We start from the raw sequence: 14,374 nt of genomic DNA, 5'->3' as shown, positions 1-14,374 counted from the left end.
TGATGAAAAGTTTAATTATCTCGCTCCCAGAACGACCCAATATTTGGAACATTCTGTTCCAGTACACGTTTGTGTTGATATACTACTGTTACCTCGTAATCCTTGATAGGTCAAACAACCGGATATCTCAATATCGACATTAGTGATCAATCACTTCCAAAATTTGAAATACTTATTCTGTAATACAATTTAAATCAAGCAAACAAGGCGCCATCGTTATGAGTAATATCTGCTTTTGTGACAATAATTATGACATGCGTTAGGATTGATTCCTGTGTCCTATGGAGTAAACGGTGAACCCTTTATCTACAAGAAACGCTTTACGACGCCATTTAGCAAGACACTCGTACGCTAATCTCACTCGTTTTTATGAGGAAAGCGAAGCGCACTCGTGCATCATTTCACGCTATTCAAAACTGAACCATTTAATATCTCATGTATTTCTAGATTTCGATATTTACGTTTTCTTTTGAATGATAGAATAAGCGTTATCACAAATGACGTCAAATCAGGTTAACAATAACGCTTAATTGAACCTGACATTTATCCGGAAAAAAAGTATTTAAACCTATCAGATAGCTTGATTTATCGGATAACCGTTGTCTATCAATCGTAACATTTCGTCAATCTCCGGAGTCTCCGTAAAGAGTGGACTCGTACCTAACGCCCACCATCTTGGCTTTGACGCAGACTGAAGTAGCTAAATACTTTATCCGACATAATTGTAAAACTAGGTTAAGACATTTTATTTGAATGAATATATTGAACTTTCTTTTATACCTAATGATAAAATATGACATTTCTGCAGTGAAAGAACAGCAGTGAAATGAACACATTTTCATCGGTGAAAAGAACACATTTTCGGAACTCCTTTTTCTTTTTTTAGATTATTATAAATAATGTTATATATATTTTCTATGATCACGAGTGAATTAAAATCGACATTCCACCGAATCCAACAATTTATATTTGTATTTTATGCTTTTTCACCGTTTATTTACATTGTAAAAGAGTTTAACTGGAGAATTTCACTGGTATAATGACGTAATTTCGTCACACTAATGACGTCATTTTGTGTTTTGAAATGTTTTGAGGCACGCCACGGGAGAAACTCCGAGAAAGGGTAACTTTCAGCGAAAGAGAAACAGCTGTTAAATATTTTCTTGAAAGAGGGGCATAAACGAAACAGAAAATGTGTTCATGTCAGTGAAAGATCGTTTGTTATTTCATTCGTGATCATAGAAAAATAATATTTTCTATGATCACTCATGTAATAACAAACGATCTTACACTGACATGAACAAGTATTCTCTATATCATAGAACATCACTGTCTTTGAACGAAACAAATGTTAGAATTATTCTTATAAATGTAGATTACTATGCTGTGTTTACAAATAGGCCAAACTGAAAGTGAAACAAGATTTTATGTTCAGTGCTGTAATATTCACGATATTACATCGATTCAATTATTATTATTATTATTATTATTAGATATGATAGTATTATGTAAATAAATGATATCATATCAGTATTTGCAATGGTTAATAACAATCTTTAAATAATAATTTTAATTCCTATAGTTAGATTACATGTATGTCTATTTGGTTGAATATATTATAATTATTAAAAAGAAAATACACTTAATAACAGTGGTAGTAAATATGGTAGTAGAATAGTTTAAATTGTATAACCATTCATTGACAATTACAACTTATTTTTTCTTTGATCTAGGCCAAAATCTGGTGTTTTGAGCAATTATAGTTGCTGTAGTCTTGTGAATTAAATATGCTTACATAAAAAATATAGAAATGTAAAACCATATACAAACACTTAATCTATTCATCAAAAATCCCCATGCATGTCTTTATTAACTTCATTACAATAAAATGTTTAATGTGCTTTGCCACTTAACAACAGCTTTTTGTACTGTATACATGTAAACACAATAATGAATTTCATAAATACTTTTCTATTGCAATTACTTTTACATATGATGTTGGTTTACTATAATGAAAAATGGCTACATTGTCCATAAATGTACATACACAGTGTTAAGGCTTGATAAGCATTACAATTCAAATAAATGATGTGTGTTAAATTTCAAATGTTAGTTTAATATATGAACTTTTCTATGGAGCATACTCTTATTTCTTATTATTGCTATTGTATAAATACTTGTATATTTTGTTCTTTTCTTACATGTGTTCAGATTCAACATCAACACATTGTTTTTGTACTAGTCTTGTGAGACCTATATTAGGAAATCCTGCTCAGTGCTGGAAAATCAATAATCTGCTTTACCAACCAAAATAATTATATATTTAAAGAAAAAGTGTGTATAGCCTTAAGTAAATAATAACTGTCAAACATGATTGTGTTACCTGGTCACTTACCTAGATTGAAAGACTTTTATTACTTCAGTTTGTTACCATGAGTCACAGCGTTATCACTTATGCCAATAGTAAGAAAATATTGATACAGGGAATCACCTACATGTAATTCACCTTTTTAATTAAAAATGTATTTCACTTAAGTTACAGTTACTTAAAATTGCAATCAATTTAAACGAAAATTTACAAGAGGGTGATATAAATTTTGTAAACTAAGAAATGACTGTGTAAATGCAGTTGTTGTTGTTTTTTTACAAATATTCATTGGTTTATTTATTAGTCTTATTTTTGATGTAATACTATTACAACCTAGTTTAACAATACTAATGTAGTCTATTCAGGGTCAATGTAACTGTTGTTTACATGCTTTGAGTTTCATTCTGGGGTTCTTACATTCTGTCTGGATTTTCCAAAAAACAATAGTGGACAGAGGCTGATCAATGTGTTATCAGAAACCCAAATGCCATAACCAAATTAATAGTAAATTAAATACCGTGTGTAAATTTATTCCTAGACTTCAGAGAATATTACATATTTACACTAAAAACAAGCGCCAATAGTATTGCTTTTACATTGCATTGGCTGCCTTCTGTAAAATTTTAAACAAAGTTCACAAAATATTGCATTAATTATTTTACTTAGGTAATTTCAATATACCTTAAATACTAATTTAGTCTCTCAGTGCAACATTTATTAATTCAAAGATTTAAAGGAAATAAACTTAAAGAAAAAATAGCAACTGTTTTTTTTCTAGGTTTACTCATATTATTTTGCACGTGTTCACATTTTAAATAATTATCGGTTGAGTAAAAATATCACATGTCAGTTAAACTTAATAATAAGAATGCATTTGCATCAAAAGAAAGTACATGTAATCAAGTGCGTTTTTTATTTTCATTTGTGCTGCTACATTCTTCGACAAATTTTGCTCTGAGGAGTACTCAGTAACATGAAAATGGTATGTCATTGTAGCTAAATGTACATGTACGCTATTTTTATATTAAATTTGATTAAACAATATCTTCGTTGGGGTTGTATTATTGGATAAACCAACTTTAGACACTCCATCAATATTGAGCTGATTTTTTAATGGGCAATATTTGGTTCCAAAGAATAAGTACTCAAAATTCTTTGCTTTTTTCATGAATAAGACTTTAACTAATTTACTTCCAGGTTAAACCAATCTGGTTGGACATGGACATTAAATTTCAACTCTTGTCTCGTCCAGCTGGGCCATAGGGTTGTTTTAGAAGATTACAACAAAATGATAAAAATAATTTCCCACACTATTTTAAACTGTGAGTGTTTGATAGTTTTGCTTTATGAAAATGTAATGAATACTTTAAAAAATACGATGACCACGGACTTGTACTTTTGACCAGACAATTATAATACTTGAGATGGTTGGCATGGAAAGTTTTGGAAACTGACCATGGAAAGTTAATGTGCATCTGTGTTGACAAAAAAGTATTAACAATGTTGGATAAATGCTTACCTCAAACTTGCTCCAAGAAACTTTTGTGTTCTATGTCTAAAGCACTATAGCTATGAAAAAAAATGTTTTGTAAGTTTCATAGAAATACTGCTGACGACAATTTGAACCATGGGGAGAAGTTGAAAAACAAAAATACTACTGAACTTAGATATCCAAATTTGCCTTGTTCCTCTCCAATTCCCGGAACCGAGAGTTCATCATATTCGAGGCAATCTATAGCCTAACTGCATTGCATACTTTATGTATCGCTATCCTTGTATTGGACATGATTTGGCAAATTGCACTTTGTTTTCCTTAAATGCGGCCATTTTGTTCGAAAGAAGTCCGAAAACAAAATGGCACCTACGTTATACCAGATGCTGGTTTATGCAGGTAACAATATAATACAATATGTCGTTAACAAATTCAATGTAAAAGCAATAACTTAACGAAAGATAAAGTCAAACTTTACCGAATAGAGACCCTCATAACCATACCTTTTCTTTTCTCGAAGAGAATGCCAAGCCGAAGTGAGTTAAGCAATAAAAAAGATAGGTCACGCGATTGGTAAGAAAGAACTTGACACGAATCAAAAGTCACTGTTTTACGACCATCTATTTACCGGCTTCTCTCCAGTTAATGAGGGTTTCCCGCCATCTGCCAAAGTCTCAAGTAGTCTCCAACCTTCAGATAAAAGAGTAAATTTCTAATAAACAACAATGTTTTCCCTGCCACATGCACACAGAAATATTCTTAAATAAAGTCATACCAAGTGACCCTACAGAGAATTGTGTCTTCAAATAAATGATGTTCATGCTTTTAGAGGGTATAGCATTGCACACCAAAAGTACTAAGTATACTGTTTTCTGCAATAAAACGCCGGTTGGGTCCAAGGTGCGTTGTGTATCTCGTAGAGCAGAGTTTATATGACACCGAACAATCGCCAATCGTAATGCGCTTAACAACATTGCCAATTCATTGTCTATTTACTTCCGTGGTCGGACGAGGACTCGATTTTGTTTCCGTGAACATTATTTTCTTATTACTTGTTGATTGAAAGAGGATATATACTTTATACTTGTACAAGGTTGGTAATATTAATAAATATTGCTATTTTATCAAGGTTACGCCAGTATGACAGTGTATCAGAGATTACACGGGATTTTAAGAGACCGTTGCAGACGACTTAAGAAATCATTGTGTTAAAAGGAAAGTTCTCCTTTTATCTCAATGATTTCTTCCCTATCAAATACATTTGTTCATGTTATGTAACAATTTTAGTTGTCGCCTTCAACACCTTTAAGTATCGGAGAGTCCAACGTGTGTCGTTTGGTAAAGAGTTAAAGGATAAAATGACACAGATTATTGGCATTTAATCATTTTTGAGACGGATGCAACGTGTGTCTCGTTGAGTTGAGCATGGAAACAGTTTTGTAACCTCGGGGCCAGACTACTAGTATTACGTAAAGTTTTGCTCAAGAGTCATGACTTTAGAATTGAGTTTTCTTCTAATGGAGTACAACAATAAGACAAAAATTATGCTTAGCATCATATTTGCCAATGAGCAATTTTCTTTTTGTCACGTTTTCAACCGTTGTATTCTGCAGATGCTTTACAATGAGTACATTATACAATGTGACACAGGCTAGTTTAAAACAAACAAAAGGTATTTACCCTCTACTTTATACAAATTCAAAACGAAGCTTGACATCTATCGGGAAAACAACATAAAAAAGTATTGTGAGAGATAGAGAATTCGCCTCCTTAGGACATACCCGTACAGTGTTGAATTCCTTATTGAAATCATTGACAGACATCATAAATATACAAAAAACGTTAAGAAACTGGTAGAAATTAGAGACTTTACAAACCTGAGTAGAAAAAGAAAGACATTGTCTTTGAGATTAAATGCTTCCCAGTAGTTTTGTTATCAAGACATTTTAAAGATTGTCTTCGGTGCAGGAACGGATAGCCCAAGAACACATATCTCGAACAACTTCACAAGCTTGACTTCTTGAAAATGAACCATGTACAATATAAATTTTAATACAAATGTTATAGAATCGAATCAACCTCGGCAATACTATTCAACAGTGTAGTTAAATATGTTTGTATGAGAAATCACGGTCCTTACAAACAAACAATTGTTTGATTTACAGTTATTTAGTTTGAAAATCTCGCCTGTTACCTGTGAGACAATAGTTGTTTTGTCCTATATCAGGACTTTTCAAGCGTTCCTGGGAGGTAGATGTGAAATTTTGATTTGATGGATTCAAATTAGCAATCAAGAACCATTCACATCTTCTTTTATCAATATTTGCTTTCTTTGCGGCTTTTTGTCAATGCTTTGCATTGACCTTTCCAATGCGGTGACCTAAGCTTTATTCTTATATGTGTTTATGTTGTTTTGTATTGTGCTGTTTTGTGCTGTTTTGTACTGGTTTGGCAATCGGTCACTTGCCTAAAATAAAGGACCAACTAATTGTATATAATATTAATTCTATACTGCTCCAGCAGCTGGAGTTTCACTTCTTTATATTGTACACATGATATATTAAAGGATTGACAAAGGGCATCATTCCACAATTTAAAAATTTGACAATCATCATAAAAGGAAGAATCTATAAACCTTTTAGCTCCACTGGCTGAAGTTCATCGGGGCTTATGCCATGGCACATTGTCCGTCGTACGTGCGTCGACAAGAGTGTGCATAATTTTTTTTCAATCAACTTCTCCTAAAACAACTACGGGTCCAATTATGTTTATTTTAGTTGTATGGCTGATAGTGGGATTTAAATAAATCTTTTTCTTAAACTCTGCTTGTCAGAGTTCATTTTTAATTTGGAAGGAATATTTGGGTAGACCTCTTTCAGATTCCTTAAAGAAATTTTGATCCGACTAAATATTGACCAGCCTCAATTGATCCATACTTTGTCTAAAACTTTGCAGTCACTCAACTTAACAGACAGCATTACATTTCCCACAACGTCGGAAAAAATCAAGATCTTTCAACCACAATGTTATTTGATGGGTTTTATTTAATTTATGTCGTCATTTATATTTCGGCTTAAATATGTTTAAGCTTTTCCGTGCACGATTCACAACATATTGCCTCTAAAGACGCTGACTTTTTATTATAATTTCAGTTGAAATACCGAAAATGGCGACAAAACATGTGTCCTTATACTTAGGGTCTGACGAATGCGACCTTGCTGGGGATGAGCTTCTCTCCAGTTCCGATGAAAGTCATGTGACGCCTTCGATAGTGAAATGCGACAAACATCGCCGCCTGGTAATTGAATATTTCTGCAAAGCTCACAGTGCTGTGTTCTGCAATACATGTAAATTGACGGATCACAGAATATGTGATACAACCAAAATCGACGCGTACACTACCAGCAATAACCCAAAACATGCTTTTGACGGCATTTGGGATCATTTAACAAACCTGGAAAACTCTTATGCGAGACTACACAATAAAAGAACAAACGACAAAACAGCTCTTAAAGGACAACTGCAGAAATGCCTTGATGATATGAAAAGGGTTCGCAGAGAATTTGATGAAATTCTAGATAGCCTTGAAGAGAAGATGAAAGCTGAAATCATGGATCTAGAAACGAATATTTCCAATGAAATAGACGATCATCTAATAGGAGCCGACGCCACACTGCACCAGATACGTGAGAAATTGGCGTCATTAGAAGAATGCCAGAAAACAGGACAAAAAGAAGCCATGTTTATTGGGTTAAAGAAAACAGAGGGTGAGATGACAGGATATGAAAACTTGCTAACCATTCTACAAAATGAAATGAACGATATCCACATCAGCTTTAGCACAGATGATAAACTCTCATCCACTATGAAAGATATCAAATCGTTTGGACGACTCAATCGACCAAGAAAACAACAACCACTTACTTCAGTACTGAAATTGAATGTATCTGATCCCAGACATTATGATGTCGGATGTAAAAAGGTGCAATCTGTGGTGTTTCTATCGGATGGCCGTGCTATACTAGCTTGTGAAAACGATGGACTGATACTGTTAGACCGAAACTTCCAAGAAAAGTCCCGCTTGAAAATAAGAGCAGTACGTGCATGTAAATTTTTCGATTCAGAGATTATCGTTTCTCTTGGGAAAAAGAAACAGCTTCAATTCGTTGAGGTGCTTGACTCGTTGGTTGGGAAGAAGACTTTAAATATCGGGGTTGCGTGCTGTGGAGTGGATTACAATAACGGCGAGATATTTGTTGGTTGTGGAGATAGTCCTGATAATGCTGAAATTCGTGTTCTCACCAGGAATGGGGAACTGAAGAGAGTACTCGGTGTTGTTGATGGAAAACGTTTGTTCACTGACCGCATAAGGGTGAGGGTAAACCCGAAAGGTGATCGAGTATTTATTTCTGAGATAAAAAGCCATACTGTTACGTGCTTAGATCGTCAAGGTGGAGTCCTTTATCAGTATTCTGACAAAGAAGACTTGAAATGCCCAAATGGAATACTCGTCGATGGAGACAATAATATCCTTGTAAGTGGCGGTGCAAGTCACAATATAGAAGCTATCGCTGCTGACGGGAAAACGCACCGTACCGTGTTAACAGAGAGAAACGGAATATCATCTCCACTGTGTGTAGCCTACAGACCGAGTGATGGGGTTCTGGCTGTCGGAACATGTAATGTAGACGGGAAAAAAAATCCTGCACTTCACATCTTCAACACTAAATTGTAAAACAATTCACATAATCTGAGATTATATTTATAGGATAGTCAATGGTTCAGCTTTGAATAGCGTGGAATAATGCTCGAGTGCGCTTCGGTTTCCGCTTAAGAAACGAGTGAGCGTAGCAAATGAGTTTCTCGAAAGGAAACTGTAATATAATAGACTCGTGCCAGATGCGCACGAGTCTATTTTATTTGACAATATTAAAAGAAATCAAAAGCATTTTTCAGTTTAACAAATAGTCAAATGAATCGAGCTATGTACGTATCCCGGCTGAAATGAGGAAAGTGGATGATTCTACTTAAACATTTTATCTAGCCATGATGAGCAGCTCATAAACGGGTCTTTCTCAACCACATATGAGCAGGGCATGCAATGTAACTTATTTAATTTTATTACGCGATGTAAACCCCAATTCAAGATATACACAACTGATTAAAAAAGCCAATCTCCTTGTGTCATTTAACCTTTTACCAAACGATATTGAGGTTTCATAAGTTTGTTGTAGACGACTCTGAAAAACATTGTAATGAATGAGAAATTGCTCAACCCTACCAAATCAATTTCATCATATTATTTTACAATTGTATTTGTCGTCTGCACTCTCTTTCAATTTGTGACGGTCCGAAATGTGTCGTTTGTTTAAGGGTTTAACATTACACAAACGCTTGCACGCGACCAACAGAGCGCCGCGGTCTGATTATTCTGGATATTGTCTTTCAATTGCATTTCACATGACCTATATCGCTGAACACGTGATGCGAATCGTTCTGCTAGAACGTTAGAATAAATCGTCCGAAATTTCAAGCGGTATAGGGGCATTTAATATATATCGTCTATTTTCTTCAAGAAGGACGTTGCATCAGCAGATCCGGGTTGTAACTATACATACATGTATGTGCGTTACAAGTTATGTTCGCAAACATAGTATTTCATATTAGAGCTTATTTAGTTAAACTTATTTATTTCACTTGGATCGTAACGGCAGCTTGAAGCTTATATAACTCACTCTCAATGTCTGATAGAGCTAATTAAGGTGTTTATCAACCCTTTTCCTAATACAAACGTTTTCTGCTGCCTTTGTGTCAGGCGACATTTACAAAAGAAAATAAGATAAATATAAAATGTGCTCCAGCTTATCAAATTCTCCTTTAGTCTCCTTTTTCCTGCTTAAAATATTTCAACATTCACATTTTCAAAGAATTTCAATTCTTGTTGCCTGACTATATGTAAATAATTGTGTACAAGTATATGAGTATGTATTTGAATAAGTCGTCGGTTTGCTTTAAAAGGCACATAACTTTAGCTTGCCACAAGCTAGTGTTTTGGGCCTTTGGAAGCAAAGCGACGATATATGTGGCTACATATATAACTAGCCTACACTTTTAATATAAGGTCACAATTTGTGTATCTCAAATTTAGAATTACTATTGGAAAGAGTGAAACCCAAACATAATCTATGCTTTTTATTATATCCACCTACTCCCAACCTCAATTTGGGGTGGGGATACATTGTTTTTTCCATGTCTGTTTGTTTTTCCGTCCGTACGTGGTTTGCGTCAAACTTTAACATTTGTCGTATCTTTTGAGCCATTGCAAATAGCAACTTCATATTTTGCATGCATATGTATCTCAAGGAGCCGTACATTTTGAGGGGTAACAGAGTAAGGTCTTGGTCATCCTTCAAGGTCAAAGGTCAAATCGAAGTTTGCGTCCAACATTAATATTGGCCATAACGTTTGAGCCATTGCAGATAGCAACTTCATATTTGGCATGCATTTGTATCTCAGAGAGCCGCACTTTTTTACGGGTGGCAGGTCAAGGTCAGCCTTCAAGGTCAACTCGAAGTGTGCGTCCATTTTGAAAGTTGTCCATAACTTTTGAGCCGTTGCAGATAGCAACTTCATATTTGGTATGCATATGTATCTTATGAAGCCCCACATTGAGGGGTGGCAGGTCAAGGTCAACCTTCAAAGTCAAAGGTCTAATCAAAGTTTGCGTCTTACTTAAACATTGGCCATCAATTTTGAGCCATTGCAAATAGCAACTTCATATTTGGCATGCATACGTGTCTCAGAAAGCCGCGCATTTGGGCGGGTGGCAGGTCAATAAAATTCTTCAAGGTCAAAGGTCAAATAGACTTTTGCATCAACTTTAACATTGAGCATAACTTTTTAGCTACTGTAGATTCTAATTTCATATTGGTCAGTATATATTCCTGTATTTCCTAACTCTCCAAGCATCAAATATAGGCAAACCACCAATGATACCAGAAATCCAACCATTCTTAGTGAGTTTAGACGCATCATTTGGCTCGCTGTAAGCTATCTTTTCGATGAAAAAGTAATTTCTTTTTGTATAATTCCGAGGTATCTCCCTCGTTCTATTTTGTTCCATTCTGGCGCTTTTTGATGCGATTGTTTATTGTTATATATTGTAAATACTCTTCCAAATATCTGAACGATATTTTCGTTTTAATATTGCGTTAGAATATGAATTTGATTAATGTCATTAATTTCAGTAAAAATTGTATTTAATACAGGTATATTTTTATTGTGTTTTACAAATTAAATTCTTGTAATTTGTTCATTTCGAATATTATTTCAGTTCTTTTTCATTTCCTTTTTTATTTTTTGGAAAGTTAATAGTATTTACTGTTAGAAAACTAAAATAAAGCCCAGCAAGATCAGAGAATGAGGTCCATTCAAGTATTTTAAATTTATTAATGAAATTTCTAAGGAATGTGTCGTGGCTATTTAGTAACAAATCGATTACGCTAAGACCACATCGCGAGGTGAAAGTGTAATTACCCGTTGTATCTCAGGACAAAGGGCAGTAAGGTATGATATATGGTTGGTTGATTTGAACAGGGAGATTTATTTTTTCTCTGTAATTTCTAGACGATAGTGTCCATCAATGGGTGTCTTTTAAAAGACTGCACAGATGAGTGGATGACCTGTTTTGAAAATCCACTCACACGACAGAAAACAAAAACAAAATAGATAAGATACTTCGCCTCTTACTCATTCATTTTATACATAAAGTATTGTAGTGCCTCAGCAATCGCGTCTCACAGGTTATGTACTCTTTATTTTCATATTTATATTGTTATTCAAAAATGTATATAATTGTACATATAATGGACTGTTAAAACGATAGCTGATTCTAAAAAGGAAAATAATTATTCTCTTTTATTGTTTTACTGGTTTGATTATGAAACAAATAGTTTATACTTATAATTACTTATATACGTATTATTCATTTATTTATATGCTGTTTAATACAAAATCATAACTCATCTTTTATGATGTAAACACATATAACTTAAATGGTTCGATAACGGATGCTCTTTTTATTTTATGTTTTTTTAAAATCGTACTTCTCTTTTTTCTTTTTGTTAAATTTAAGTGTGTTAGTTTTCTACATGTAAGTCATGTAAATATGGCTATCAAACCCGTAAACTTATAACGGATATCCCTCCTAATAAAATCACTTGGTATTCATTTTGAAGGACAGGTCTTGTAACTTAGGGTTTTACGAGGTGTGGCTTTTTCAAGATGTTGGCCAGGATAAGGTATTCATTTGAAATGCTAAGTAGAGATTAAATGACAATTGTATTCAAAACCGCGATGAAAAATTGTTCAAACAAAGCAGAGTCAATTTATGAAAACATTACCATGTAAAAATGTCAACTTTGTCTAGATTTGTGCACAATAAATTAAGATGCTCTTCGAATAGATGAAATGTAAACATTGGGAGATGGCCCAACCTGTTCCCGATCATATAGGCAAAAGAAAGTGTAATATGTGTATTACATAAGAAGATGAATATTACGTTGTTTTATAGTGTAGGATTTATTCAGAATTAAGATGTCAGTACATACCATTTTATAACAGACACCGACCTTACATTATCAAATTTCTTGAATGACTAACAACTAAAAATAAACCGTTGCTACTCAAATTATGCTATTGCATCTATAAATCATGTGTAGTAGAGGATAGTAATACATATGTTTGATTTGATTAATGTATATGTAAACCGGTCAATGTAAATTTACTGTCAAAAGTGTATTAAAATATCTTTTATTAAGTGCCAATATTATGTTTTTAGTGAAGGTTACTTTTATGTATCGTGCCTGTTTACAAATGTTTTCTACGAAAATATGGCTTCAATGTATTTTGCAATATATTTATGGTTTATTAAGTGCTTATCATATTTGTTTATGTACGGATACCATGTTCGAATATCAGCCTTTGGGCTGCCTGTAATTTTGTTTCGTTTAGGTAGCAAGCATGGGCTAATGACATTTCTATTGTTACATTCGTGAGCTATATTATAGTATTGTTATATAATTATAAACATGTATATACTGCTTTGTATAGGGCTATCATAAGCATGTGCCGCATTACATGAATTTTGTTTCTTTAATTAAGAATTAAGTATAATTATAATAACAATATTTATTATTACTACAATTACAGTATTCATATTAAGACCTTATATGTGTACAATAAATATATTTGATAAATTGATGATTGATATATTAACTAGCATTATTACAACTAGACGTAATTACACATATTTGAATATAGATAAACTATCGACAGTTATTAATACTTTAGTCCAATATTTAGTAGTCAATGAATGTATTGTTGCAATATAAACGTATAATTACTTTGTATTAGCACCACTATTTACTTTGTAAACACTGTACGCTTTTTTGTCAGCTTTGGCTTTTTGGCTTTTTTGATCTATTGTTCAATAAACTTCTCAAAACCTGTATGAACGTTTTAATCATTTTAGAAGCTGCTTATAGTCCAAGCTTACATTCTCCACAAACGAATCTTAAGCAGTTGTTGTTTTACTGTTTTTCGATGTTTACTGAAACGGTTTTATTAGTTAATTGATGTTTGGTCAAATGTAGTCACAATATATATATGTTCATCGCATTATATTACATACGACAGATTTTTAAGACTTGTTCTGTTCTGGAAATACTTACTCATTCCAGATTACAATTGAGATTATTGGTAGTTTTGATGAAATTAGGAAATAACGTATTAAGGAAAACTCGGCATAAACAATGCATATTAACATATCGGGAACATATAAGTGTCGTTTACGCATAAAATTCTCATTATGGACAAGTGTACATTATACAGAATATACACGTACATATTAAATTTGAGCAAAGACGTATTCTGTTACCTTGTTGCACATTGGTTTCAAAGTATCCATAATGTTGGTACATTTAAGCCGAACAATTAGGCTCGTTTGTTGCAGACAAACTCATCCGCCAAATCATCAATTAATAGCTATGATTTGCGAAGGGATGTTCATATCTAAGTAATTTATAAGAATTATTGTCCTTCAGTCTATTACTTACTTATTTTACCTCTAAACGGTCTAAATTGCGGTTCAATCTCTCTTCCAGTTTTAACGTAATATTATGAAGTGTTGTTACTACTTAAAAGATATGAGAAGTTTGCATTCTAAATCTGGCCATTTGTCGTTATCTTACCTTCCTATTGTCGAATGCTTAGCAAACAACTGATCATGCGTATCAACGATATTTCCACAATAAAACCGTTCACACTGTAAACATGGAAGTAAACCATAATCTTTACGTTCTTGTCTTGATTACTTCGGCTTAGAAAATATATTTCGCACATTATGATGAGAAAATATTTGAAATTTTAAGTAAAACAGTTGAGACTAGCTTTAAAAGTTCGCTTCACAAATTGAGAGCATTGTATGGACTGTGCTTTGTAAGCAATGATCAAAG

General features: G+C 33.3%; 1 protein-coding gene across 2 annotated transcripts in view; it reads left to right on the top strand.

Moving 5' to 3' along the window:
- The first annotated feature begins 4,822 nt into the window (after positions 1 to 4,822).
- Positions 4,823 to 14,374, top strand: part of LOC127875196 (uncharacterized) — a 78,011-nt gene continuing 68,459 nt past the window's right edge. Inside the window, exons 1-2 of one of the 2 annotated variants that reach the window (XR_008047322.1) lie at positions 4,823 to 4,953; positions 7,013 to 12,872. Coding sequence is in view for 1 of the 2 variants with exons in the window: in XM_052420049.1 (XP_052276009.1) it covers positions 7,027 to 8,595 (1,569 nt within the window). In the remaining variant the exon portion in view is untranslated. Of the gene's footprint in view, positions 4,954 to 7,012; positions 13,350 to 14,374 lie in introns of those variants that run through there. The other variant, XM_052420049.1, reaches the window with a different exon arrangement.

Source organism: Dreissena polymorpha, chromosome 3, assembly GCF_020536995.1.
Source record: "Dreissena polymorpha isolate Duluth1 chromosome 3, UMN_Dpol_1.0, whole genome shotgun sequence".
Classification (NCBI taxonomy): domain Eukaryota; kingdom Metazoa; phylum Mollusca; class Bivalvia; order Myida; family Dreissenidae; genus Dreissena; species Dreissena polymorpha.
Note: the sequence above shows the minus strand (reverse complement) of the source record. Positions and strands in the feature narration are given on the sequence as shown.